Source organism: Diadema antillarum, unplaced genomic scaffold (assembly GCF_040938485.1).
Source record: "Diadema antillarum isolate AM-2024a unplaced genomic scaffold, OU_Dant_1.0 seq00000129_RagTag, whole genome shotgun sequence".
NCBI lineage: Eukaryota > Metazoa > Echinodermata > Echinoidea > Diadematoida > Diadematidae > Diadema > Diadema antillarum.
Genome location: NW_027271207.1, coordinates 130,022 through 156,718, shown reverse-complemented (window position 1 = coordinate 156,718; position 26,697 = coordinate 130,022). Strand labels below are relative to the sequence as shown.

Here is a 26,697-nt window from a genome sequence, read left to right as displayed (position 1 = left end):
ATAGCGATCTATGAAGATCTAATCAGGCTATCAGGGATATTGAGGGAAGATGCTACAACGTACCTGCGATATGAAGGAGAGTTATACTAGCTACCTATAGATAGGCCTACTGCTTGAGGAATCACAACTAAGATGTTTTAGCGCGACATAGACTTTTCTCTTCTTTTTTCTTTTTGGTGGCCGACAGAAAAAAAAAACACCTTCACAATTATAATCAGCTAAACCTTACAAAAATAACATTGCTATATGAGCACTATACACTGACATAGCTCCCCAGGCGGGGCTAGAGTCCCCCCGCCCTATATGTTAAGCATCAGTCATGATTGCAGGCCCACTTGATTCGTTTGCCGATATTATTATTGTTTTCATCAATATGATCATCATTATAATCATATTTCATTATCACTAGATGCTATCATTATCATCATCACCATTATCATCACTACAGTATCGTCATTAGCTCAATACAATTCCACTATACTATCAAAAATCAATTAAATACAAATCATGTAAGAGCTCAAATGACGCACTGGTATAAAACAAAATTTACCAGGTCAAAACGAAAGAAAAACAAAACAGAAACAAACACGTTCACTGAAGATACCGCGGAAGTGATATCCGTGATACTCGTTGCATGTGATAAGTCACGAACCAAGATCAAGAGGTGACCATGGAGCTGTTGTAGCTCCATGGTCTGATGATGGTGCTATATCCATGGTCTGATCAAGGAGGTACTGTAGCTCGTCTATAGTATGCTTTTGTATTTCCTCAGTCCGACAGAAATGAGAACGGAAAAGCAGTCTCATTCCACTTTTGTAATCTCTGGTTTGCACTGATCGCAAGGACGTCTAGGGATGACGAAATCGACACAGCATTATAGTGTTCTCGTTTTTATTGTTGCTTCAAGAAACTATAGGTTCTTTTTGTCGATTCTAAAAGACAGAGATCAAATGAAAAATAGTGATCGTCATTAAAGGACAAGTTCACCTTCATAAACATAAGGATTGAGAAAATGCAGCAATATTAGTAGAACACATCAGTGAAAGTTTGAGGAAAATTGGACAATCGATGCAAAAGTTATGAATTTTTTAAATTTTTGTGTTGGAACCGCTGGATGAGGAGACTACTACAGCTTGTGAGTCATATGCGTACAACAGTATAAAGAAAATATAAAAGAAAATTCAACATATTTTCACTTTCTTCGCATAATAAAAGAGCAATTGACTTGCCTCTTTCCAAAGGCAGGGGGAATAATATTACCCATAACATTTATCGGTAACGAGTCAGGGGAATGTGTACTTTTTTCAAAAGACGGAATTTTGTGAAATTCTCTTTATATTTTCCTTATATTGTTGTACGCATGTGACATCTAAGTTATTCATACACTGCAGTAGTCTTCTCATCCAGCGGGTACTGCACAAAAACTTCAAAAATTCATAACTTTTGAACGGATTGTCTGATTTTCCTCAAACTTTCAATGATGTGTTTTACTAATATTGCCACATTCTCTCAATCCTTATGTTTATGAAGGTGAACTTGTCCTTTAAGTTAAAGTAGGCCTACTACTACTTCATCTATACGACTACTACTACTACTGCTGCTGCTGCTGCTGCTGCTGCTGCTGCTACTGCTTCTACTACTACTATACTACTGGTATTAAGTCTACTATATTATTATGTTACAAATCACTACCGACTTGTAAAGATAGTTCTAAATATAGTTGATGGTACTGATAGAATTTCAGTTCGAAGGGATAGGTGGTGAAGGTATTGTAGGCCCGAAAAAATATTGATTCTTTGACTATACCATTTGGTATACTCCATTCATTTGTCAGCCACTCTGCCACAGCCATAAAAGATTGTATGTGCTCCGAGTTGTAGATATATGAATTCATAGGATTGCATTATGAAAAAGAAAGACATGTACAGCAGCTTTGAATCATCTCAAATAAAACAATCAAACTGAATTGTGGCAAGACATGCATGGTGGCCTTTGTCTTCATGTGACCTTGACAGATCGATCGATCGATGGAATTCTAAAATAGACACTTTTTTTTTCTATTAGAGTATCATTCTTTAAGGCTAAGTTTACACAGATTTGCAGGGTCAGACAGCTGTAAAGAGAGAGAGAGAGAGAGATAATAATGAAGGCAGGCATGATAAAATATAATATATAGTCAGTCTGCGATAAAGAAAATGCTTGTGTATATACCAGGCGTCGGTAACAGATATGCAAATATTTATACTGTTTACCGATACAAATTTCTTTCTCCCTTCCCTTTCTCTCCCTCTCTCTCTCTCTAAACAAACATATACATGGCTGCATGCATATCTCATAATTACATCGTAATGTTAAATCATGGACCTTATGTTAAGGTAACGACAAAAAGAATGTGAGTGACTACAAAGTGCCGAACTGCTATATATACCATTGTATCACTCCTATCTCATGTATTTGCACTATACGAGGATTCACACTGGACCTTGAACATCTGATAAAAATTTCAATGGGGGTGGGGGTAAGTAATCTCTGATATGAGTTCAGAGCATGCATGTGTGTACCGCTCCCTGGCATTATAGGATAGTAGTTTGTACATACCAAATCCATGCTGAATGAGCAGAATTAAATGTCGAGAATATCTTGAGATTAGATGTCCCGTCCTCGTACGAGATTTGTCGGAAGATTTTATCAGCGGAATGGCGATAATTATTATTTAAAGGGATGGTATTATTTTGGTGGAGCCGAACATTTGGGCTTTAACTTTTGGCGAGATACCAAGAAACCACTTATAAAATAGTATCTATAGAGCATACCATAGGCCCTACTAAGAGGAATTCAGAGTTTATTTGATGAAAGTCGGGTTGTTGATGTTGTTGTTGTTGTTGTTGTTGTTGTTGTTGTTGTTGTTGTTGTTGTTGTTGTTTTTGTTGTTGTTTTGTTTTGGTTTTTTATTTTTTGTTTTTTGAAATGGCTGAGGTATCCAAAAAAAGAGTAAACCAAAGCAGTCGTAATAAAAGGAGGCCGGGTCCATCTTTTATTAGGATCGCTCTGTTTTGGACATCTCAGCCATTTCAATATCAACTTTCATCAAATGAACATTGAATTCCTCTTAGAATAATGCTCTTTCACATTTCATAAGAGGTTTCTCATTAGCTCACCAAAAAAGTTAGGAATCTGAAGTTAGGTCTCAACTAAAACTATAACGATCCCTTTAAGGTATAACCCCTCATGTCCTTTGAGCACCATGAGAAAACTAAACTCATGTGCGCGCCCTTTATATTCCATATACCCATTATACTTTTGGCTTCCCTTTTCTCTCATTGGACGGCTGTTTTTTTTTTTTCCTCAGTCATTCCTGTCACTTTTACCCCCCCCCCCCTAAAAAAAGAGAAAAAAAAGGAGAAACACTACTTCATCCCTTTCTTTCCCTACAAGTCGCCAGCAAGTATACAAGCAGTTATTGCTTTTGATGATGACACATACTGTTTTTGCATATCGAAATATTTTCCCTTTGAAATTTTTTGAGTATGATACATCATTATCACACTCTTACACGGAATAATTAGGTAGACCATATTTTATGTAGACTATGATAATGCCTTTGTTATTCTTTTGAAGAATGAGACAGTAGTTTCTTTTTTCTTCATCATGTTCACCTAAGTGGGCTTCCAATATGCGTGATTGTGCTGTTGAACTTCTCTATACGTATGGTACGTTTTATGCATTGGTATAGATTTCTCTTGATTTGAATCTGTGTGAGGTATCAAACTGAGCAATATATCAAATCATGGACCCTATACCAAATCTAGTGAAGGTCACTGTATACTACCTCGTCTTTGCAATTCATCCCCAAAAAGGGGGTGGAAGTGAAACTGAATACATTATGTTATTGGCAGCAGTGCGCGTTTCCTCACACTCTTCAGGTTGTGCATTTTTCTGTTGCTTTATCAAACTGCTATCAACAGCCTTGGCTAAAATATCAGGGGTCATGGGGAGAGTGTCAAGTAGCATTATCTATTGATACTTGACCGATCAAATCGAAAAATACACAAAACATATTTGTGTGATTCGATACTGTGTCTTTTTATCATACTACTTACAAAAAAGAAATGTCATTTACAGTATTTCATAAGATAGAATAAGAGTTCCTTTTCCATTTGAGAACTACGTGTATACCAATGAAAGCAAGAGAGTAAAGCAGAGGGGTGATATATGCGATGGCAGATTTTTTATCACTTTGTCTTGTCTTCCTCTGTACAAACGTATTTGTAAGATCACAACAAACATAACGGGGAAAATGGAACCAGCGGTATTGGAGAGGTTCGAACCCCGCTGGTTCCTTTTAACATACTACTTTTAAATACATTGTATGTCATTTATAGTATATTTCATGAGATAGAGTAAGAGATACAAAATACGTTTGTACAGAGGAAGACAACTGCTGATCTATAATACTATTATTTCCAAAATATGTTTTTGGAAAAATGGAACCAGCTGGATTGGACAAGTTCGAATCCCGCTATTTCTGTTTTAATACTTTTTTTCAATTTCAAATATGTCACTTATAGTATGTTTCATGAGATAGAGTAAAAGATAGGGTATGTTTGTCCAGGGAAGACAAGTGATAAGAACCATTTCACCATGGCATAAAAATCGTTCATATTGTCTTTGTTGACTTTGGTTGCAGAATTATCTACAGCCTCTAAATCACTATTCTCATACTGCTGAATTTTAATTAGGTTAAAATGTAGTACATGATATGGCTGTACCCGGGTTTGTTGCTGTCTTTATTTTCTTTAATCTTAGGCAGATACAGTGACTTTAACCACTTCCATCTCCCTCCCTCCCACCCCCCCCCCCCTCTCTCTTAGATTATCCATATCTTATACAGTAAAATTTAGGCAAGATGACAATTTCAGTAGCAAAATTATCCCAGTAGGTCTACCTCGGTATATGTTTTTAAAGAGTTAAAAAGCCAGCTGTGAAGGTTTAATATGGTTGGACAAAGTGTTCTGTAGTATTGTAAATTTTGTGACCAATTTAATTGCAGATTAGTGAAATAGTAGCTATACTTCAATATTCTGCTATATCAGTTTATTGACATTAAATTGAGAAACATAATGATCAAATTGGTGAAAGAAATTTTGTTGAAAATGCAGACTGTTGTTGACCGAAAGTATTGGTTTGAGTGGATATGCTGAAAATTAAGATTTCATTCTCACTACTATATATCACACAAAACAGTGCAGCAACACACACAGTCATGGATACAATGTTTATGTATCAAATATCATTAGATTCTTCATTCTTTTCAATCACATTCACACAGAAATTTTTATTCACGATCAATGATGCTAAAACATCACCACACGAGTCACATTTTTACCCCTCTACACAAGGGTATCTGATATTGTTTATTCATGATATTTCTCCATAGTTTCATGTAAATTATTGCCACGCAGAGGAAGCATCAATGTTCAATGCATGTATAATGTCCAACAACGGTTTGCTTCTATGTTACACTTTGACACGAAGGTCTTCGGCATGATATACAAAATATGATACACTCTATCATTTTTACACAATACTCTTTGAAAATTGAGTTTGAGGAGGTTCATACCTGCTAAAGAAGTTGTTTGTAAACTGGTTGAGAAACACTGTTTGTAGTTTTTGAATTAATCTTCTTGAAAATCTGAAAGTAGTATGTGAAACACCTTCCCCCTAAAACACCTTCCCCCTAAAACACCTTTCTCAAATGACATTTGGCCAAACACTGTCTACAAGTGTTTCCCCCCACGGTATTTCTCCACTCTAGATTCGAGTGACCCATACAACACAATTAACCCGTTGAGGACGGCATGACTTTGCTACAACATTTCCCACAGACACTTGCCCGAGTATACTCGGGATTTGTCCTCAACGGGTTAAGGATTAGGCACTTGAATAGCTTGACCTAACAATGCACATCTGCCTTGCTATATGCACATTTTACATGTGATATGTTGCATGTAAACATATTGAGAGCTGCACATTGGGTCAACGAGATATTGCGTTCATGGCACAGCTCTTGTACAGAAAATCGTTTGCAGTTTACAAACTGATTGGGAAGATACTCATTCTAGTGTTTGAACACTCGATGACTGTGAGTTCATGTTGAGTTGCGCATTTATGAAACGTGATTACAAACAAGTTCTTTTGCAGGTCTGAAACTCCTCAAAAAACTTTCTACATTAAAACAGCTGAACTCAACTATAAATAAAAATATATGGATAAGTTACATGAAAGAAATACATATATGTTGTAGACAACATGTTTGGTCTACTGAAATGACTTGGAAGTAATCCAAGTCATTTCTTTTTTTTTGCTTCCATTTTCCATGAAACAAGATAGAATGTTTTGACAAACATGATAACTTTTTCCTTGTACAAAATGATAAGGCATAAGATCTATCAAAAGATATAATCTCACCAAAGCGAATAGACAATAAGACACCATCAACTGCAAGCAAACAAACCAAAAAAAAAAAAGAAGAGAAGTACATTTTGAGTGTGAAACATGGCAAGAATGAAAAGAGTAAAAACTCACGTAACACAATGTCTGATAGGAAAATTCAGCCTAGTAAGGTGATATGAATGAGACATCGAAAGCCCACACTTTTGTTCATCTCTTCAGCCTTTTGCAAGTTCATCTTTGATATCTAGTTGTTGTTTTTCTGATGATACACACATTTTTCTAACTTTCCTAATGCTAGTAATATTTCGATAATCAAAAAGATTTCACCTCTAACACAACAACAAATAAACGTTGAAGTATCTCTTGAGACAGAATAAACTAGAAATGTCGCTATGGCGACTGGTATGCCTCCGCCATAATGCATGATTCTCCTAATAGGTCTAGATAGTACATGTGGACAATGTGTGATTACATTTTCATAAAACTGGCAAAATATTAAAATGACAAGTTTGTCACAAATGTGTTGAATGTTAACCTTCCTTGACCTAGGTTTAATTGGATGAATAGGAGAGCATGTACTTGGGATTTAAGGATTTTAACTTGACTTTGACCCATTGATACGTTTATGCATTGAGTAATATTCAAGGTATGGAGAAAAAGTGCAATTTCTGTATTGAATAGTAAATTGTTATGATTTTCATTTGGCCTTGACCCTAAAATTCATAAGATAATCACTGTCAGGCAGAACATGCATAAATATGTAGTATGTTTCAAGATAACTTGAGCCACTTCCGAGATATGGAGGAAAAAATTAGTTCAGCACTTTCACTTGATCTTTGACCTTTTGACCTTTGAGGCAAACACAAAAGAAAAAAAAAACTTTCCAGAGAATCTCTATTAGGTTATACATGCATACACCAAAAAAAAAAATCCTGCTGGCATTGCATAAACATGATGGAAATAGTAAAATTTTGAAGTGTTGCCCTTGCCCTTTGACCCCTGACCTTTGACCCCATGAACCCTAAATTCTCTAGATAATCACTGCTAGTCAGTACATGTATATATACTATGTTCCATGAAGATACCTTGAACAATTTCCAAGGTACAGAGAAAAAAGGTGAAGTTTTAATATTTTACTTGACTTTTTGACCTTTGACCTTTGACCTCATGACCCAAACTTTCACCAGAGAATCTTGATTGGGTATTATATGTATACACTAAGATTCAAGAAAATATCTTCAGGCATTGCATAGATATGGTGGAAATAGTGAAATTTTATGTATTTGACCTTGACCTTTTGACCTTTGACCTTGAGCATGTGCACCCAAAAGTTGATAGGCACAACTTCACCCCCTAATACACATACATGCCAAGTTTCATTAGGATACCTCAAAAGGTTTTGATAGCTACCCTGTCCACAAAATTCATTGCGGGCGGACGGAAGGACGGACGGACGGACGGACGGACGGACAATCCGAAAACATAATGCCTCCGGTACCACTTTGTGGTGGAGGCATAAAAATACCTCACCTTCAAGCACAAATTTTAGAATCTGTCAGAAATCACTGTATCATTAAATGAATTCAATTCAAAGAATTAGATGATTAAAAAAAAAAGATGCAAGCACAGATTAACACATGAAATGAAAGAAAATAGACTTATGGAAGTTAAACAAACAATTCAAAGGCATGTGGTGTTCAAACACACAATACTCTCTTCATTTCAATAAAGAATAGTGTGCTAGAAAAAGAAGTAATTGAATCATGACACCTTCTGAAAAGCAGACCTTTGAAACAAAACAAACAAAACATTTCATGTAACATACCATGACACACAGACAATTCTTCATAAGTCCAAATACATTTGCACTATAAGCAAGAGAAAGGAGCAAATCTAGCAATGAAAAACTACTCTTTGGTATGAAGCTTCCAATATGAAAAAAAAAAAATCAATGACAATTTTTGGAAAAGCCATTGATTCATGAAAATTAAAACTATGATTACTTGCATGTAAACAGTGTGTGATTATACTGAGACATTGATAAAAACATGAATTCACATCAATGACATTTACTGGGTGAAAAGTTTGAATGGTGTTTTGTAACACTCTAGCAACAGACATAGACATGGAATCTGTATGCACATAAATCAAATTAGGTCTCATTTCTGCCAGTCCAGGGATAAAGACAGACTCGCAATCATGTAAGATTGAGAAATAAACCACCATCAGCGCTAAAAGTTTGTGTAGAGTCTGAGAACCTGTAAAGTTTGATGTAACAAAGTTTGTTATCAGCAATATTCCTGAATAATAAATGGCCCAGTTCATGAATTCTCACACACCGATTATGATTATGAAGCAGTCTTGCAGAAGACATAGCCCCTTTAAGAGTACTAAAATAGAGATCTAGGATATGCATGGGACTATCACAATCTTATTTCTTTTGTAAGCAAGAATAGGAGTACCTCAGTTTATTATTAAAATGTTGTTCTTGAAGACATTCCATTGTTCATATTCACTTGAACACAATTGCTATAACCATGCATGTATTCCATCATACACAACGAGATAAATGGAAAAGAAATTTCCTTTTTCCTGTAAGAATCCCTAAACCATTCTCCAGCTTCCATAATATACTAACACTAGCAAGAATGCTCTTTAAATGAACAGATGTATAAACAATTCCACCGAAAACACTGGAAGGGAGATTATCTCCATTTATGGTGTGCTTTAAGGAAAATACTTTGAACAAAAGATGACTGCTTTCGTTATTGGACATCTGATCTTCCTTTCTTTCTCTCTTTCTTTTTGAGACAACGGGATACATGCAAATTACCAAGAAAAATATGAGACAGAAATGAAAGGCAAAATCCAAAAAAGAAAAAGAAATGGAAAATGCACAATGAAAGATTAAAGGTAAGATCTCTAAATATCTTAATTCAGATTGGAAATATCACAATGCAAATTAGACAGAATGATCACAGACAATTCCACAGTACACAATTTCAAATTTCATATAAATCCAATCCTACCACATTACTGATTGCAAACTTGATTTCAGTGCCATAACTAGGATTCAACAAAGTCAACATTTCAAAGACAAAATAAAGCTATTTCCATGTGATTCATTCATACACATATCATACTTATACCTTTGCACATTGACACTCCTTTCAGAAAAGCACAACAAAAAGTCGCAAACATTAATCACATTACCCTAGTCGAGTTGCAATTCAAGACATCAAATATGCCATAACATCACAATACATGTAATTTCAAATATTCCTGATGGATGTTCTCAGTCTCAAATAAACTCTGAAATATAAACCAGCCAACTGATCTCTTTGATCTGTGTACTGTAAAACGAGAAATGTTCGCGTGCATTTTAATTTCGCGAATTTCGCGAGCGTGAAGATTCGCGAAATTAATATGCACGCGAAAGTTCTTTTGTACACTATATGCACTGAATGCCAGTGGCAGTTTGCGAAAATTTCATGCCGCAAAAAAGGCTGTCGGCTCCAATTCGTGAAAAATTCATGCCGCGAAAATATCATGTTTTACAGTATTTCATCTCAGATGCTGCTTATGCACTTTTTCACTGCTTATATTCCATTCCGGTAAGGAACAATCAAGACTGAAGTTTTCTTTTTCCAGTGCAGGGAAAGTGCCATATGTAGTTGATATATAGCTAATAGATACTGTTTACACCTATATCCCCCTACAATTCTGTGAACACATTGTGCCTGTCTGTTAATTATAACAAGCATAATGTCTGTTGTATCATGAGGAAATTCTTTTTCAAGACCAAAAAGGTAAAGTAATTTTTTTTTTCTTTGAATACTGCAAGAGAATTCAAATATTCACGACACAACGGAGGTAGCAAAAGTAAAGTATGACAACACCACAACTGTGATTCAGCAGTGGGCATTAACTCATTCAGTCTCATCAGTATTATGTTTATGTACAAAATAAACAGGATTCTAAGAAGCTGGCTCTGAGAGGATTAAGTGGGATATGAAGACAAACATCAGGATGACAATATCTTACCCTGGCACCTTCTGGTATGTCTACATCAGGCAAGCCATCAGATAGAATTGCCAGTTATATTTCGTCCAGTATTAAAACCTAAGTTTCACTTTTCCTCAGCCTCTTTCTCATGCATGATAGAAGAAAAAATATATATATATATTTGGACAAAATTCATTCACTTTGTTTTTGGGATAGAGTAGAACTTGTTGTTGAAATGAAATTTTCAGTTTCAATACCGTAATCAGGCAGTTATGACATGCATACCATGTATCCTCGTATGGTGTGAAATGAATTAGACTGGATTACAATCACAAAACAATACCAGGTATATGTTACTATTGACTTGAGATAAAGAGAGATGTATTTCTACTAAGTGAATGCCCATGATGTTCTCATGTGACTTTATAGAGTAGCAGTGTAAATAATGCAAATTTAGACATTCATTTCAAAATCACTCATTGCAAAAACATGATTTATTCCAGAACAATGCACATACAATGTATATACACACACACACACACACACACACACACACACACACACACACACACACACACACACACACACACACACACACACACACACACACACACACACACACACACACACAAACACACATACTCAGAAACATATGCGCATGCACACATACAAGCATAGAAACTGTGGCAATCAGACACATACACATACAGGCATTCAGGTATAATACATACACAATATACATCATGTGTAGGTATGATCTCTTTGAGAACCAGACACATGTGTTACACTCTATGTGGTCCTCAGAATTTTTTTCTACACCATATCTCCTTCTCAGCTGACAATGTGTAAAGAACATTGATGTCACACGTGAAGGCAACAGCACCGTACTGCAGTATGAAGCAAAACGCCTAGTCTTAGACCAAGCCAAAAAACGTAAAGAAGACACATTCAGCATACATCAAAGTCATTGGTTCAGAACTAGATGCAAGTGCTACCGTCTGAAACACCCCTAGATTTCAAAAGCAAGTAGCCCACATTTGTACAGCTCAATTTGTTCCTTTTGGCATGCTTACTTTGTATTGTTTGTTTTTGTTGTGTGCTGTTTTGTTTGTTTGTTTGTTTGTTTGTTGGTTGGTTGTTTGGGGGGGAGGGGAGTGCAGAGAGTCAGTTGTAGGGTGGGCATTTCTACAAGGATAAAATGTTGTCATCTAGTGAACTGTACACACACTGCACCGTCAGTGACAAGGTTGAAGGTTCAAGCACTGCAATGGCACTTGTGCCCTTGAACTGGGTGACAGCTTATGTGCCCATCTAAGTGTGCCTCATCGAAGGAGAAACAACATTTCATTGGTTGTCCTACCAGAACATTTTCGGTGTGTGACAAATAATATGCAACCATTGAAGATCGACTACAGATCCCTCAGCACAAACTGAAATCAGAGGACAAGTCGTGACAATGTGTCACTCCTTCTGCTGAGGTTCAGAGGTAGTTATGTCCCAAAGCTGAATCACGTCCTTCTTCACGCAAACGATATGAAGACAGGAAATTCTGAGGGAAGTTGCTGAGGCCGAGAAAAGAGGGCTACAAACTTCATGAATCTTCTAATCTTACATCAGTAACATCTAGAGGGTGACATCCATATTTTTTTCCTTTTTTTTAATTTGATAGAATTAATTAAGATAAATAGAGTTTTATTCTTTACATTAATTTACATATTCATATAAAGTTATATGTACAAGTCAAGTGATATTTTCATTTTTGCATATATAAGACAAAGAAGTTAAAACACTTTTAAATAGAAGGTTTCTTTGGAAAGATATGATATGGGGAATCTATAATCAGGCCCTCTGCTACCTGTTGAATGCTGCTTCCATCAACTGACACAGTAACCTTAGCGATACTAATAAGCAGCATATTGAGGATAGGCGGCATATAGAGGGCGCCGTGTTGGATTCCACGATTTCAGGGTTGCGGGTGGCGGCGCCCAGCAGCGGACTGAGGTGAAGGTAAGAGGATGTGACGGGACTCCGATTGTTGATCAGCGCTTCAATCTTTTCCGCCTCCGTGTTACAGGCTTTAATCTGCAGAAGAAAAAAAAAAAAAAAACAAGCATAACATATACATTCAAAGATTTTTTTTTTTCTCCTTTTGATTTCCTTTAATGTACATATTTTCCCATTTCATAATTTCTTTTAATTAATTTGATTTTTTAATTAGCTTCTACAAGCAATTTCTTTTATGTAGATTCCTTATATTTCACATGCAGCCTTCCCAACCTTTTTGACATTTAAATAGGAATGATTTGGCTCATAAGTTGTAAAGAAAGAACAGTTCCCTTTAGGAGCGTGTGGTAAAATTATTAAGAAAAATAGGAAACTCCTATTGAACAAGAGTGGCGAATGGCCAAAATTCAGATTCTTTCCTCCAAATTCAGAATGGTTGGGAGATTTGCACACATATTAATTTTCTTATTTGTTGTATTTGACATTTCACATATTCAATTTCTTGTTATGTTTATAGTTTATTTGTAAACGTGGAATATGAGGAAAAAAAGTAAAAGCAAGATCATTCGGGCATCACTCTAGCCACCGTTCTACTTAGAATTTGAATACTGTGAAAGCGGAAATTTTCGTGCATTTCACGCTACCAGAAACCAGCGCGAAAATATAAACACAAGAATATTTTTGCACATCATATATTCCATTAGTACCTGTGTTGATTCTGCAGAACTGAAAACATGCGAAATGCATCTTACCCAGTTGAGTACAAAAAATTACTCTCGCGAGAAAAATTACTTGCACGAAAATATCCATGTTTACAGTACCAGTTGTATGCTACAATGGGAGTCTTGAGAGGAGTTACATATGAAACACCTGCTTTGAGTGTGCTGTTTGTTTGTTTGTTTGGTTTTTTTTTCTTTGTTTGAATAATCTTGAGACCTAGAAGACTGTTGGAACATTATTGTTGAGACATTGATTACTGGTTCTCCCCAAAATCTCTAACATCTCAGAACATCATGATATTATAAACACAGAGGATGCTGATGGGAATAACAAGTAATGGGTTAATTTGATGTTGATATATAGAGCAATCTTTACAATGTTCACGAAGGTGCAGAAAGATTTGTCCAAGTTTAAGTTTGAACTTAAGGGCCAGGCACAAAAGCAAGTTGTAACACATGAGAGTCTACGACTTAAAAATTTCCTACGATTTCAACATGTACATATACTATCTAGCATTTGAAATGACACAAAATTCTAGACTCTGCAATGTGGAAGATATACATACAATATGTACTGACACTGCCTTAATAACACTGTATAAATATGTGTCTGGCTGTTACGCAAGTATATGCCGTGTATCACAATCATCCACACACACCATGCATACCTGGATAACTGTTGGGTCCGTAACAATCGGCTTGACCAACACCACAATGTCGCCCTCTATGCTGAGATAGCCAAACAGGTCGCACTCGGCCTGTGGTGTGAGAAATCAAAGAGAAAACGTTTGATATTCACCACTGTGAACTTTTCTCGGCCTGACACTGTAATATTTCATAAGTGTACGAGGTAATAACTTAATTAAACATATCATTAAACTTGTAAAAGGAATGGATCATCATTCATTAGTTTTCCTTTGCTTGTATGATCATAATGCCATTATATCAACATTAACCCATTGAGGACGGACTGATTTTGCTACAACATGCATTTCCCATAGACACCTGCCTGCGTATACTTGGGACTCGTCCTCAACTGGTTAACAATTGACCCAATCACCCCCTCCCCTTCTACCGGCTGATTTCGGGATTTATTTAACAGATATCTTGCTGTCATATGAAGGATCTTTACCAACCTGAATCAAAATATTGCTTGACATTTGAATAGATCTTGTAGGGTTTCAGTGCTATGCAAAGCGTGTGGTGTTAACACCATGGAGAAGATTGAGTATTGACATTGGGCAAAACAGCTAGTGTTGATATCAAGCAGAGTATCATGCTTGTGTACTGAGGTGAAGTGTTGATTTTGAACACTAAGCATAGTGTGCCAGTTCTTGGTGCTAATTCACTCAGGGAGAGGGTTGGGTGTTAGCAATGGGCAAAGCGCAATCACAAAATTACCAGGTAATTCACTCTGCAGAAAATATGGCATGTTGTAGCAAAATCAGTCCGTCCTCAATGGGTTAATGTTGATATAATGGCATTATGATCATACAAGCAAAGGAAAACTAATGAATGATGATCCATTCCTTTTACAAGTTTAATGATATGTTTAATTAAGTTATTACCTCGTACACTTATGAAATATTACAGTGTCAGGCCGAGAAAAGTTCACAGTGGTGGCGATTTACAAGGCTTATTGCTCTTCTCTGTTGACCCCCCATTCACATGAATTTACGCATCGGCTCTTGTTCTTGTTCTTGTTTTGTGTATGTGTGTATATTTCTTTTGATATTCATAGATTTGTATCTATGTGTTTTCATTGTATGAATTGTTTGATGATTTTATGTCGAATGGAAATAAATTTGAACTTTGAACTTATCAACAATAGATCTAGGCCACCACTTCAGCACAAAGTGGGCTTCCACTGCATAATGATCTTGATGACTCTTCAACCAAAGAGTTTGCTGCTATGATATGTATAGAGTAGTTTTATACAAATATATTTCCTTGATGTGTGAACCGCACTTTAAGTTTACCAAGTATTGTGTTTCATGTTGTACGTTCTATGTGTAGCACACAAGGAGATAACAAGATGATTTACTAGTAGTCATTTCACAATAGACGTGTGCTCGCCGACACTCACCACAGAAACCAAGTCCCGCAGTCCCTGGAGGACCGCATCCAGGGACACGCCCCTGCTTCCTGCTGCCGTGACGATGCGATCTACCTCCTGCTCACTGAACAGAACACGGAGCTGCCCAGCTAACAACAAAAAACAAACACAAGATGCAATGTGAGGTCAATATTTCTTTAATTAAAGGGGAGCTTCGTTATAACAAGGACTTGTATATCCAAAACAATTATCCTGTTGAAATTGTTACAAATATGTTCTGCAAATGTATTGTATATAATTTTCCCTGTTTATTCAATGGAAATGGAAATAAAATTGAAATTGAAATTGAATTGAAAACAATTATCCTGTTACATCAGGGTACAAAACATATTGTAGATATACAAAGTATTAGTACCTGCAAAATCCCGCTGTTTTAAGAGGGTTTTGTTATATCTTACCTCTTTATAATGAGGTTCTACCGGTACTGAGCGTGAAAAACTAGATTGTCATAAAGTAACAGCATAAATGATTGGTTGAGCTCATCTGTAATTGTCTACATAATATTTCAGATTAAGAACACACAGAAACCTGACATTTGTAGTTTTTTTCTCCTTTCTTCTGATAGACCTGTGCCCTAATCCACAGAATTTTGGCCTCCTTCCCATCATCTCCCATCTGATCATCCTCTAACTATCCAACTGATTTTGATTGCTATGAGATCATTGTGTGATATTTTTATGATCTGAATTATGATCCATAATTCTTGAGGCACATGGTGAATCGATGGTCCTTTATGTAGTCATAGCATATCATAAAGCCCAACAACAAATTCCACAAATAGATTCCAAACAAACAAACAAACAAACGAAAATAAGTGGCTACCATGGCAACCATCAGAGGGATCTCACTTACCACATACTGGACAGCAGGCACCCGGGGGTGTCACTGCTATGCAACTTTCGGGCGAGGTCGGCTCTGGACACTCCACTGTAGCACACTGCATCGCAATGTCGTCATCACCCACTATGCAAAACGATACGCAGCATAGTAGTAGTATCACTATATTCATCATGTAATAGACTCCATGGAATCAAAATACATATGGCAATACGTACTAGCAGTTTGAGGTTTTTGTCCAATTCATGCAACTAAAACATCATAGCAAGAAATGTAGAGTAAGATCAGTTTCTTAACAATAGTGAATTCTTTCATCAGAGACTTTCTTATTTACATGACCTGTTTCAGTTGGATACATAGACTAAATGACAGAGAATACTGTGCATGAAATGAATTGAAAAAATTGATTGTGTGAAGAAAACTGACAAAAAAGCACAAAACTCTTTCAATTTTTAAATATGACAAGACAAAAGATAATGAAATTTGAGACCATAAATTAATCTGTTTTGATTATGTAACAAGACATGCATGATTACATCACAACCAAAGTTTGTACACAACCAGCACTTCCATCAGCACGTATCTATGAAACAGTGGGACATTCCCAATTTGCTGAATATGAAGTCCACTACAGCTTAATTGACGTTCCTCGGCCAACCTATTATACCAGTATTGCAGCCACTCCCTATAGGACGCCCTCTGTTGGCCGTACCTGAGAGAATGCCCACGGCCCGACAAGGCCCATAGTAGTCCACTGTGGTCCGGTCACTCCACGCCTCACACTCACTGCTGTAGGTCTCACCGTTGTGACCACACACTGTCCGTCTGACCGTCATATGGCATTCCGTCTACAGGTAGCACATGCACACACAGTCACATACAAACAATTATGTTGATAAAATAGCTGTAGTAGCAATGAAATTAGCAATAATAACAACAGTGATAATGACAATAACAATAACATTGACAATAAAATAATAATGATTATGATGATGAAAATATCATTAATGATCATAATAATATCATTATGACAGAAAAAAACAACTAATAAGCTACATAATTATGATTCACCACTTCAAATCCTGCAATCTATTTCCTGGAGGTCTTTCTTTCAAACTCAGCAATTAACTCTTGTATTGATGCTGAAGAACAAAAGATAAGAACAATCAAGCATGATATAATCTGGAACAAATTCACGGAGAAGTCATGATTTTGTTGGCTTACCTGGCAGCGCCCTCTGTAGGCCAGTTCAGCTCCATTGTTGTGCAGCGTGCACAGGTTGATGTGTGTATGGTGATCCGTGTCACACACAGGTGCATAGGGCACAGATTCACAATTGTGCCCAGTAATGACTAAAATGGAAAGTACATGTGTATGATAGGTGAGGCATAAATATGGTTGTCCCTTTCTTTTAAGTTTAATCTTCTTTCTTTCTTTATTTGCTTGTGCCAATAATGACAGTTTCTAATATGACATGATATGCAACACCAGGGATTGATAAACAGCCGTGCATTTTAAAATAATTTTCACTACCATGGAAACATGAACATATAGGCCTCTCTTCATACAGATAACTTTTAGGCAGTTGCCATGGTAGTTGCAATTATGATGCCCACAACAAAAAAAATTAATTCATTTTATAAGATGTAGGCAAGAATCTGACATGATAGTTCGAAAAGAGTAGACAGGGCAATCACACAATTTTTGCACAGAATGAAAAAAAAAAAATTACCTTACTTGAAACTACAAGCTCAAACATGTATATGCACTTTTAACTCTTTACGTGGCACGTTCGCAAGCCCGACTCAGTCGACGGCGTGCCAACTTTGCATATTCTGCTCAAACGCACAGACCCGCCCAAACCGATCGATAAATCGCCAAAAGCCGCAGTACAATGAAAGCATTTCTCACGACTCTATTCCTGTCACATGCAGCTTACATTTTATGTTGTGATTGAGTATCAAAGGGTGTTCCCTAGAGGATTTGCGAGAAAATTCTAGGTTTCCGTTAGTGTTTTGTGTGCAAAAGTCATGCCTCTACAATAATGTACAGCTGTAGCTATACTGGTCATTTGAAAGAACAAGGAAAAGTAGAAATTACGCGGTGCGTAACATATGTCCCCGCCGGAAGTAGCATTTTGTAACAAAATGTGCAATATAGGTAAAAAATCAAGGTCAAAGGTCAAAGAAGTCAAAGGTCAAAATTCTGTGTAGAAGTTTTGAAGCCCTCACCTAGTGCCATCACATAAAGCAAATGGAATCGAAATTGGGTTAGAAATGGCGAAGGAGTAGCATTTTGTAGCCAATGTACAATATAGGTCAAAAATCAAGGTCAAAGGTCAAAGAAGACAAAGGTCAAAATTCTGTGTAGAAGTTTTGAAGCCCTCACCTAGTGCTATCACATAAAGCAAACGGAATCGAAATCGGGTTAGAAATGGCGAAGGAGTAGCATTCTGTAGGAAAATGCACAATATAGGTCAAAAATCAAGGTCAAAGGTCAAAGAAGTCAAAGGTCAAAATTCTGTGTAGAAGTTTTGAAGCCCTCAACTAGTGCCATCATATAAAGCAAACGGAATCGAAATCGGGTTAAAAATGGCGAAGGAGTAGCATTTCGTAGCAAAATGTACAATATAGGTCAAAAATCAAGGTCAAAGGTCAAAGAAGTCAAAGGTCAAAATTCTGTGTAGAAGTTTTGAAGCCCTCACCTAGTGCCATCACATAAAGCAAACGGAATCGAAATCGGGTTAGAAATGGCGAAGGAGTAGCATTTTGTAGCAAAATGTACAATATAGGTCAAAAAATCAAGGTCAAAGGTCAAAGAAGTCAAAGGTCAAAATTCTGTGTAGAAGTTTTGAAGCCCTCACCTAGTGCCATCACATAAAGCAAACGGAATCGAAATCGGGTCAGAAATGGCGAAGGAGTAGCATTTTGTAGCAAAATGTACAATATAGGTCAAAGGTCAAGGTCAAAGGTCACGACTGAAATTCTGTGTAGAAGTTTCAAAGCTCCCATGTAGTGCTATCATATAAAGCAAACAGAATCAAAATTGGCTCATAAATGACAGAGAAGTAGCAAATTGAAGATTTTGATCACACACGGACGCACACACGGACACACGGACGGACGGACGGACACACGGACGGACGGACACACGGACACACACACGTACGGAGCCCGTGCACAGGTTGATGTGTGTATGGTGATCCGTGTCACACACAGGTGCATAGGGCACAGATTCACAATTGTGCCCAGTAATGACTAAAATGGAAAGTACATGTGTATGATAGGTGAGGCATAAATATGGTTGTCCCTTTCTTTTAAGTTTAATCTTCTTTCTTTCTTTATTTGCTTGTGCCAATAATGACAGTTTCTAATATGACATGATATGCAACACCAGGGATTGATAAACAGCCGTGCATTTTAAAATAATTTTCACTACCATGGAAACATGAACATATAGGCCTCTCTTCATACAGATAACTTTTAGGCAGTTGCCATGGTAGTTGCAATTATGATGCCCACAACAAAAAAAATTAATTCATTTTATAAGATGTAGGCAAGAATCTGACATGATAGTTCGAAAAGAGTAGACAGGGCAATCACACAATTTTTGCACAGAATGAAAAAAAAAAATTACCTTACTTGAAACTACAAGCTCAAACATGTATATGCACTTTTAACTCTTTACGTGGCACGTTCGCAAGCCCGACTCAGTCGACGGCGTGCCAACTTTGCATATTCTGCTCAAACGCACAGACCCGCCCAAACCGATCGATAAATCGCCAAAAGCCGCAGTACAATGAAAGCATTTCTCACGACTCTATTCCTGTCACATGCAGCTTACATTTTATGTTGTGATTGAGTATCAAAGGGTGTTCCCTAGAGGATTTGCGAGAAAATTCTAGGTTTCCGTTAGTGTTTTGTGTGCAAAAGTCATGCCTCTACAATAATGTACAGCTGTAGCTATACTGGTCATTTGAAAGAACAAGGAAAAGTAGAAATTACGCGGTGCGTAACATATGTCCCCGCCGGAAGTAGCATTTTGTAACAAAATGTGCAATATAGGTAAAAAATCAAGGTCAAAGGTCAAAGAAGTCAAAGGTCAAAATTCTGTGTAGAAGTTTTGAAGCCCTCACCTAGTGCCATCACATAAAGCAAATGGAATCGAAATTGGGTTAGAAATGGCGAAGGAGTAGCATTTTGTAGCCAATGTACAATATAGGTCAAAAATCAAGGTCAAAGGTCAAAGAAGACAAAGGTCAAAATTCTGTGTAGAAGTTTTGAAGCCCTCACCTAGTGCTATCACATAAAGCAAACGGAATCGAAATCGGGTTAGAAATGGCGAAGGAGTAGCATTCTGTAGGAAAATGCACAATATAGGTCAAAAATCAAGGTCAAAGGTCAAAGAAGTCAAAGGTCAAAATTCTGTGTAGAAGTTTTGAAGCCCTCAACTAGTGCCATCATATAAAGCAAACGGAATCGAAATCGGGTTAAAAATGGCGAAGGAGTAGCATTTCGTAGCAAAATGTACAATATAGGTCAAAAATCAAGGTCAAAGGTCAAAGAAGTCAAAGGTCAAAATTCTGTGTAGAAGTTTTGAAGCCCTCACCTAGTGCCATCACATAAAGCAAACGGAATCGAAATCGGGTTAGAAATGGCGAAGGAGTAGCATTTTGTAGCAAAATGTACAATATAGGTCAAAAAATCAAGGTCAAAGGTCAAAGAAGTCAAAGGTCAAAATTCTGTGTAGAAGTTTTGAAGCCCTCATCTAGTGCCATCACATAAAGCAAACGGAATCGAAATCGGGTCAGAAATGGCGAAGGAGTAGCATTTTGTAGCAAAATGTACAATATAGGTCAAAGGTCAAGGTCAAAGGTCACGACTGAAATTCTGTGTAGAAGTTTCAAAGCTCCCATGTAGTGCTATCATATAAAGCAAACAGAATCAAAATTGGCTCATAAATGACAGAGAAGTAGCAAATTGAAGATTTTGATCACACACGGACGCACACACGGACACACGGACGGACGGACGGACACACGGACGGACGGACACACGGACACACACACGTACGGAGCCCGTTTCATAGTCCCCTGCTCGAACTCGTTCGGCGGGGACAAAAAGAAGCATAGCTTTGTCAGACAATTTACATTAATGCTAAGCTTGGCATTTTCGCTACCATTTTGTTCATTACATGTCCAGGGTAACAGAGATCTATAGTAGTTACGTACATTTGAAAAACATCTTGTTTTCCCAAAGCATGACTAGGTTGGTGTCTCAAAATAATGTGGCACACAGGGGGTTTACACCATGGCACATAAAGAGTTAAAAGAGAAAATTCACATTTGATCAAGGAACATCTAATGAAATGCCAGTGCAACACAACTTTGCCAAATCACTCCAGTGTTAATGCCTCTGACATGGATACATGAACATCCTTCTTTCACCAGCTGGAAATCATTTTTATCATCATTTATTTTTTTGATAAGTGCACTTTAGTTAATGTCTGGTATATTTCACGGTTTAACAGTTTTTACAATCATGTGAAGGTTGTTTGTTCAAACAACTTGATTTATTATCAGCAAACAGTCTAAGTCAATGTATTCAACATTTTTCAATAATCACATCATAAAACAGTAGCGCTGAACTGAATCAAAGAATATATACTCACTGCAGTCATACTGTGGACATTCTGCAAAGTTCACACTGAGGCAGACTCTTCTCCTTGGCACACATCTGAAAATCAGAGGAAAATCAAACACGGATGTCATAAGCTGTTGCAGTCTTCTCATCCAGCGATGGCTGCACTGAAACTTTAAAAATCCATAACTTTTGAACAGATTGTCCAATTTTTCCTCAAACTTTCACTTATGTGTTCTACCAATATTGCTGCATTCACTCAATCAAACATACATTTGGATGAACTTGTCCTTTCTCGTACTAAGCAGAAAACACAATCAATAAACCAGTTAACACACTCAATCAAATTTATGCACATCTTCACAACAGAGTCTGTTCCTGATAAGCGATTGAAGTGCTTCTCAGAGTGACAAGTTGATCAAACAGTCTCTTACTAAATGTACATGTACAAATAGGACCTCAAAGAATAAACATGACTATGATAACATTATGAAACATGCATGCAAGAACAAAGCCCTTTGGAGCTAAGCGTTCCTATGAATCAATCTTGATCAAATAGTAGGTCTATTTTGCATATCTCATTAACGTAAGGTCTTTGACATGAGGTAAAGTACAAAGTTTTTAAAAATGTGTGAGCTAGAATTGACTGGAAAGTACATAAATATATTATAACGCACTTGGAGGTAATATCAGTGCTTGACACTTAATATTATCTGTGTGATTCACAATGGAGCGTTATACACTTGTCTTTGGACACAGTATATGAAATTTTGACAGTTAGCATCAACAGTGTTGCCATTACAAGCCATTCCACTGTCATCACTATATTACCTGTATCCAAGTCTACAAGGGTTTTGTTGGCATGGTGACCTGATGGCGCAAGTCCCGATCTCGAGTTGGTCATCGTTGAAGTTCCCAACACACCTGGTAACAAATATTTTGGGGAAAACAATCACATCTCAAATAGTGGTCATGTGTTAAAACACCTACTGATATGATTTAAAGCTAGAGTATACTAAATCAAACATTAAAGGGACAATCTAGACGATTTTCATAATTTCACATCATGTAGTACATAAATCGACAACTCCCTGTAACGATTTGTGGAACTTATTGTGGTTCTTGAGCACAGAAACAATACTTTGAAAAACCTTAAACAAATTACACTGAACAAGGATGATGACATAAATGTTCACATATTTCAGAAATGATAGCAGTGTAATTTCATAACAATACCGCTTGCTTGCGAGTTCACCTGTCTATAATCTATGCATGCCTTCTTCTTTTGTTCTGCTTCCTTGAGCCCCAACTCAAACATTCTTATGGTGACTCTGCCATGTCATCATCCTTGTTCATTACAATTTGTTCTATTTTTTGAAAATATTCTTATTCTTCATCCCAATTATCACAAATTCTGAAACTCTGTCCTCAGTATAACTAATTTATAGTTGTACAAATGTAAAAATCTGAGAATCACCCGGAGGTCTCCTTTAAACTACAACGTAACATCACACTGTCAAATTAAGACAGGTGGCAAGTTACAGAAACCAGCTCAATCAAAAATTAATATGACTTAACTACATTTTAAGAGAAGATATACAACTGCATATATGTAAATCCTTTACTCTCAAAAGAATATTTCAAATATGAAAAGCAAAGTGTTCATAACCAGATCATATGAAATAAGTAAATTAACATACGTTTTGATAAAAATCTGCTCCTTTGAATTTCAAAGTGTTGAGCCATAAATTATTTCTTAGTTTGATGAATACACAAAGGATAGGTGCAAGGCAACAACACAACCAGGAATTTTTTTTTTCTAAATACTGGATAACACAAGCGTATAATACATACACAGTGCATATTTCATTGAAAAATGATGAGAATTTGCAGTCTCATAACTTGAAATACCTCACAGAAAAGAGCTGCAAACTTTGTGGCAAAATTTATGGAATTTTTTGCCCAGCATAGCTGCTACATAATTTGATCCTATTCCATTGGCATGATTTGGTATCTGTGCATCCAAAAATGAATAACAATGAGAAAAATTTCTATTCCCACTCACTTTGCTATGCAGGCACTTGGGTAAGTCTTGCCGTTGGCCGCGCACACTGGCACGTATTGGTCGGTGCAGTCGCAGGGTAGACCTGTGTACCGTCGCCGTTCGTCCAGAGTCATCTCGGAGGTTAAACACTGGCGCTTGGAGCAGATCTCGGTACCACCGAAACAGACACACAGGTTGCAGTCAATGTGAAAGTGACTACCATGCTCTGCACAAATGGAAAAAATAAAAAAGACCTTGCTTGGGAGTAAAGTTCTAACGAAGATTATCTAAAGCCACAAAAATGATATATTTGCAAGAAGCAATATACTGAAAACAACACATCCAACTGTTAAAATCACAGATAATCCATGAAAATTTTCGGAAGTTTTCCTGTGAAATGATACAGTGTACATGTATTATGCATTTCATTGCCTATAAATGTGTCAGGCATTCATTTTGCCTGTAATATTTTCTCAAACTTCTTCTCCTTTATTCCTTGCCATTGATAAGGCATACACCTTGGTCCAAATGCACAAAGGCTGTTTAAATTAAGTCCATGGATAATGCTAAGTTTGCCTGTGTAAATTTGCATCAGAGTTCACGTATGCTGATAGGTATCGAACTATGAACCCACCCTGATACTAAAATGTCAAGGGTACGCCTATTTCACACTTGTTTTAGTCCTTGGACTAAATTTAAACCATAGTTTTGATCTTAAAAAGCTGCCTTTGTGAATATTGTACGAGCCTTTGCGTTCACACTGGAGGAAAAATTCCCTCACCTTTCCTCTGGCCACTGATGAGGCACATCTCGTTGCGTTCACACTGCAGGGGCTCACAGTGTTCCAGCTGTCCACCTGAGCCGCACACGCAGGCCTGGTAGCAGTCCAGACGGTCACCAGAGATGGGCAGCCGCACGTAGCTCCCCGTGGGAACAAGGAAGGAGGAGGCTTCCCCTAGACGACAGCCTGCAGTGAAGTTAGGAGTGGAAGGGAAGATAGGAGGATGAACTTTACAGCCTGTACTGGCATCATTTAAAATGAATTCCACAGTACTAAGTACCCGGACAGACTGGCATGATCATTACAAAAATAAACAATCGTTCTTCCACTGATATCTTAGCGAACCATCTTCCGTCCATACTCGAACAATTTCTGCACGAAATGCAGTCATTATTCCATATAATTATTAATTTTTTGGTTAAATGGGGAGTAACTTTATATCTTCAGCTGATAGCAAAATCCATAGGAATTCAATTAAGGCCATATCTTTAACATTAATAATTTATAATACATCAATTCCTTGGAAGGACCAATTCAGACCATAAGAGACTCAGCAAAATATAGAGCCTGTGTTACATCCTTGTTCTTGAGTATAGTACACACACAAATAAAAGCAGGTAATATTCTTGCAGCTGGTGGCCATCTGAATGGATTTCAATGTCACATGTGCCCTAAATTCTCATTCTGATTTCCTTTACAAATTGGGTCCATATGTTACCCATTTTGTTCCTCAAAGGTCAAAGGTGGCAGGGGGGGGGGGGGGGGGGGAGAAGTCCTTTCTCTAAAAGAGAAACTTACCACTGCTGCACCTGTGACGTTGGCACAGTTCCCCGCGGCCGCACATCTCGCGGTCCACCTTACACATCCCGTTGGCCACGGCCGTGTCGTTGCTGCAGGGGTCAGCCCCGCAGGGCGTTGTGATGTCCAGCCCCGAGGCGTGGTGCTGACCGGGGTCCAGGAAGGGGTCCAGCGAGACGCAGGGGCTGTTCTCATCATAAGGGGATAGGATGTTGCAGAGGCCTACAGGGTCGACACCCTTCGCCAGGCGGGACTGGTCAATACACTTACTGAGGATGTGGATGCAGTCCGATCTAGATAGGGATAATTGAGAAAAATGGCATTAAAATGGTTGCAAATGAGAACATAAGGCACCTATGGTGTGCAACTATAATGTTGCATTATGCTGATGTTGAATATCATTCACAAAACTTTCCATGGCATGCACATGTGAGCACAGAGGTTTCCAGATTACTGCATTAGCTAGTACTCCATTAAAGGACTGTTTTGGTATTTTTTCAACTTTCCACTAATCTATCACCTCCTTTGAAGATCAAGATAATTTTTTTTTTTCAATCTAAACATTTTGATTTCCTATACGATGGCTGGTCATTTTAGAAACAAACATATTAGTTATGATACTTGGTGAGCGTTATAACTAGAATAGTCCCTTATCGTAGGAAAATAGGTGCTTTATGAACACATTAACAGAATTGCTGAATTAGATGATACGATACGGTAGCTGGTGAAAATATCTACAAACTCATTTATGAAATGACTCCATGGGAACATTTCAGCACACTTACTTGCATATCATGTTGGTGTGTGTCTTGCGGTGACAAGGCCTAACCTGCAGCGTGCACGCGATGGTCTTCCACATGTCTGATTCACACTCCGCAATGTCCAGCACTGGAATGTCCATGAACGGCATGCGGATGACGCCCTCGCTCCACATCAGCATGTCGTTGGCCGCGCCCTGGTCGGAGCGGGCGGAGCAGCTCCGAAAGAGATCTGTTGGTCTAGAATTTTGAACAGCGAACCATGGAATATGGTAAGGGGACATGTTTGCTGGATGTCTAGACTACCGCTTGAAAACCTCATCGTGCAAGTGTTTACTATCTGAATCAGTGATTTTACACTGATCATCAATGAAAAAAATATTATGGATATTAATTAGCATCACATGTAGCACCTACTACATGAGGTAAGACAAAAAGAGAGAAACAAGTATGTACGCCATAATATGAAATAAATCAAAATTCCTTCACCTTCACTTCACATCTTATCCAACACAGTTATTCCACATAATACCTCCATCCTCA

General features: G+C 37.5%; 1 protein-coding gene across 1 annotated transcript in view; it reads right to left on the bottom strand.

Annotated features, from left to right (window-relative positions):
- Nucleotides 1-11,780: 11,780 nt before the first annotated feature.
- Nucleotides 11,781-26,697, bottom strand: part of LOC139727366 (reversion-inducing cysteine-rich protein with Kazal motifs-like) — a 126,042-nt gene continuing 111,125 nt past the window's right edge. The window contains exons 13-25 of the mRNA XM_071638327.1: nucleotides 26,182-26,394; nucleotides 25,397-25,689; nucleotides 24,599-24,784; nucleotides 23,839-24,043; nucleotides 22,605-22,697; nucleotides 21,805-21,869; nucleotides 17,359-17,486; nucleotides 16,847-16,982; nucleotides 16,150-16,260; nucleotides 15,268-15,386; nucleotides 13,850-13,939; nucleotides 12,350-12,540; nucleotides 11,781-11,814 (exon numbers count right to left, since the gene is read on the bottom strand). Of these exons, the coding sequence (XP_071494428.1) occupies nucleotides 11,781-11,814; nucleotides 12,350-12,540; nucleotides 13,850-13,939; nucleotides 15,268-15,386; nucleotides 16,150-16,260; nucleotides 16,847-16,982; nucleotides 17,359-17,486; nucleotides 21,805-21,869; nucleotides 22,605-22,697; nucleotides 23,839-24,043; nucleotides 24,599-24,784; nucleotides 25,397-25,689; nucleotides 26,182-26,394 (1,864 nt within the window). The remainder of the gene's footprint in view (nucleotides 11,815-12,349; nucleotides 12,541-13,849; nucleotides 13,940-15,267; nucleotides 15,387-16,149; nucleotides 16,261-16,846; nucleotides 16,983-17,358; nucleotides 17,487-21,804; nucleotides 21,870-22,604; nucleotides 22,698-23,838; nucleotides 24,044-24,598; nucleotides 24,785-25,396; nucleotides 25,690-26,181; nucleotides 26,395-26,697) is intronic.